This window comes from Rhinopithecus bieti, unplaced genomic scaffold, assembly GCF_001698545.2.
Source record: "Rhinopithecus bieti isolate Rb0 unplaced genomic scaffold, ASM169854v2 scaffold_6513, whole genome shotgun sequence".
In the NCBI taxonomy this organism is placed as follows: Eukaryota; Metazoa; Chordata; class Mammalia; order Primates; family Cercopithecidae; genus Rhinopithecus; species Rhinopithecus bieti.
In genome coordinates, this window is record NW_016805931.1 from 6,058,197 (window position 1) to 6,061,464 (window position 3,268).

The 3,268-nt window shown below is 37.8% G+C and overlaps 1 protein-coding gene across 1 annotated transcript in view; it reads right to left on the minus strand.

The window, feature by feature from the left end:
* The window catches only part of LOC108530971 (DEP domain-containing protein 1B), a 16,808-nt gene that overhangs the window by 10,399 nt on the left and 3,141 nt on the right, over nt 1-3,268 (minus strand). Inside the window, exon 2 of the mRNA XM_017874173.1 lies at nt 1,198-1,374. Within this exon, the coding sequence (XP_017729662.1) occupies nt 1,198-1,374 (177 nt within the window). The remainder of the gene's footprint in view (nt 1-1,197; nt 1,375-3,268) is intronic.

The window sequence follows — 3,268 nt, forward strand, 5'->3', positions numbered from 1 at the left end:
ATATACTATGGAATACTATGCAGCCATAAAAAGTATGGGTTCGTGTCCTTTGTAGGGACACAGATGCAGCTGGAAACCATCATTCTCAGCAAACTAGCGCAAGAACACAAAACCAAATACCACATCATCTCACTTATAGGTGGGAATTGAACAATGAGATCACTTGGACACAGGAAGGGGATCATCACACACCGAGTCCTATTGTGGGGAGGGGTGGGGGGAGGGATAGCATTAGGAGATATACCTAATGTTAATGACGAGTTAATGGGTGCAGCACACCAACATGGCACATGTATACATATGTAACAAACCTGCAGGTTGTGCACATGTACCATAGAACTTAAAGTATAATAAAAATGTATATCTATTATTATTACACTTCTTTATTATTATGTAATATTATTACACTTCTTGTAATATATTATTACACTTCTTTTGCCTTGTTTTTATATAACCACCATGACAACAGCAGCAGCTACCTTTCAAAGAATACCTGACATATGTCAGAAACTCATCCTAAGAATTGTAAAGTATAGTGTTCTAATCTTCACAACTTCATAAAGTAAGAATGGCCCATTTTAATGCCTGAGGAAAGAAAGTAAAATCCAAAGAGGTTAAGGACTTGCCCAAAGTCATACAACGGAAAGGATACAGCTAGGAATTTGGCCAGGGTTTCATGGCTCTCATGCCAGTGTTTTTCTACCGTACTATGATTTTTAGACAGGGAATATGCAATGATAGTTTAGAGCACTGATTCCAGAGGCTAACTGCATCCGTCAGAATTCTGGCTCTGTAGCCTTAAACAAAGTTATTTAAGTTCTTTGTGCCCTAGCTTTTTCATGCAAAAAGTGGCAATATTAAACTAGGTCACAGGGCAATTATGAATCAAGACACTAATTGCACATAAAATCATTTCCATCAGTATATATATGTAGATTCTGAACAAACTCATTCAAGAAATTAGGAATAAAAAATATGCTGCATGAATTGATATAACAAAACCAAATGTGCATTCTATAAACTTTTCAATGATAATACAAACACATGCAGGGGCTTTCTATGTGCCAAGGCCTGTTGTAAGTACTTTATAAACATTAATTCACTTAATCCTAACAATAAAATGCCCCAAGAAGACTAGCAAGCTTACATGACTTAATATTGCCAATTTTATAGGACTGATAATATCCTCTCCTTTACCTGGACTCTTCGTAGATGAGCCACACGCTCCTCTATAGAGGTCTGCAAGGCCAAAGGGACTTTCAGAATTTCCTGGTAATTGTCCATCAGAAATGTTACCAATCTAGCAGCTAATAACTCATCCAAGTCCACTTCATCCTTGGAACACAAGATGCAACGGGAAAATGTCTGAACCATCTAAAAAAAGAGTGGGGTGAGGGTGGTAAACGCAGTGAGTATTTTTCTGAACTGAGTGCAATCTAATCTGCAAAAAGCAAATATGAGAAATGGTCTAAGGCACAGAGTGCACATCCTACCAAGAGTACCCGGCCATCTCAAATGGGCTGGTGGTCTCAACAACCAGAACAAACAAAATGTGTATCTTCCTGTTAAGAGACTGCAGAGAGATGCTTGTCTGAGCAATTTTTAAAGGTACCTCCTTTTACACATGATTTTAAATATACATACATATATATACACATATACACATATAAATATATGAAAACAAATTTTGAAAATCATTATCACCACGACTTGAATCATGTAGCACTATTAAGTTCAAAGCACTTTATAGCCATTTAGTCAATTATTATTTATCCTAATTTCATTATTGATTTGTTTTAAACCGCTAACACAGTCCACATGCCTCAACCATTACATCTTTTCCTAGTTAACTTATTTTCTCTAGGATTTTCGATGTATATTTGACAATCATCTTTGAACAAAGCCATGGGACTTTTCAAGAAGTACATTAAGTGATGAGACTCTCTTTGCAGCAAGCAGAATACAAAATACATTATAGCATCAATATAATATAATAATTTCCATATAATTTATATTAACTACTCCTTTTTTTTTTTTTTCCTTTTTGATGGAGTCTCGCTCTGTAACCTAGGCTGGAGTGCAATGGTGTGATCTCGGCTCACTGTAACCTCCTCCTCCCAAGTTCAAGCAATTCTCCTGCCCCAGTCTCCCGAGTAGCTGGGATTACAGGCGTCCGCCACCATGTCCAGCTAATTTTTGTACTTTTAATAGAGATGGGATTTCACCATGTTGGTCAGGCTGGTCTAGAACTCCTGACCTCAGGTGATCCAGCCACTTCAGCCTCCCAAAGTGCTGGGATTACAGGATTGAGCCACCACGCCCAGCCTAACTACTCCATTCTTAATACTGTTCTTTGGACTGGCTTTTTTATTTCTCCCACTACTTTTATTGCTGACAATCTTCCTTCCAAATATTTAAGCATAAAATCATGTAATTCTGCTAAGACTTCATTTCCTTAACACACTGCAAATGATCTTCACTTACATTTACATGTACAGAGAGACACACAGGCAGAGAACTTTTTGCATGGAGACCATGGACCCCAGGGACTCTGTGATTGCCCTGAAACTGCATGTAAAGCTTTGCACATGTATTCTATATGCAGAATAGATATAAAGTTTTCTTCAGCTTTTCATAAAGGTCCATTAGCCTCTCTAGCCATTCACTCACTCCAAAAAAAATACAGAGATCAAGAATCCTCCTGGGCACTAAGTGCTCCTCTGATCTTACTCTATTACTTCTAAAACTGGGCCAGTGAATCCCCAGGAAGTACACAGTGGCTTAGCAGGATATGGAAAGATCATACATTCCACTGAAGCACCAGTTTTCCTCCAAGACATTTTTTGAGGAAAATTAAGAGATTTTGCTAGTAAATAAATTCTAAAATAAACTCTCTTTAAAAACATATGCCACAATAAACATACGTGTACATGTGTCTTTGTAGTAGAATAATTTATAATCCTTTGGGTATATACCCAGTAGTGGGATGGCTGGGTCTTATGGTACATCTAGACATGTACACGTATGTTTATTGCGGCACTATTCACAATAGCAAAGACTTGGAATCAACCCAAATGTCCATCTGTGACAGACTGGATTAAGAAAATGTGGCACATATACACCATGGAATACTATGCAGCCATAAAAAAGGATGAGTTTGCGTCCTTTGTAGGGACATGGATGCAGCTGGAAACCATCATTCTTAGCAAACTATCACAAGAACAGAAAACCAAACACCGCATGTTCTCACTCATAGGTGGGAACTGAA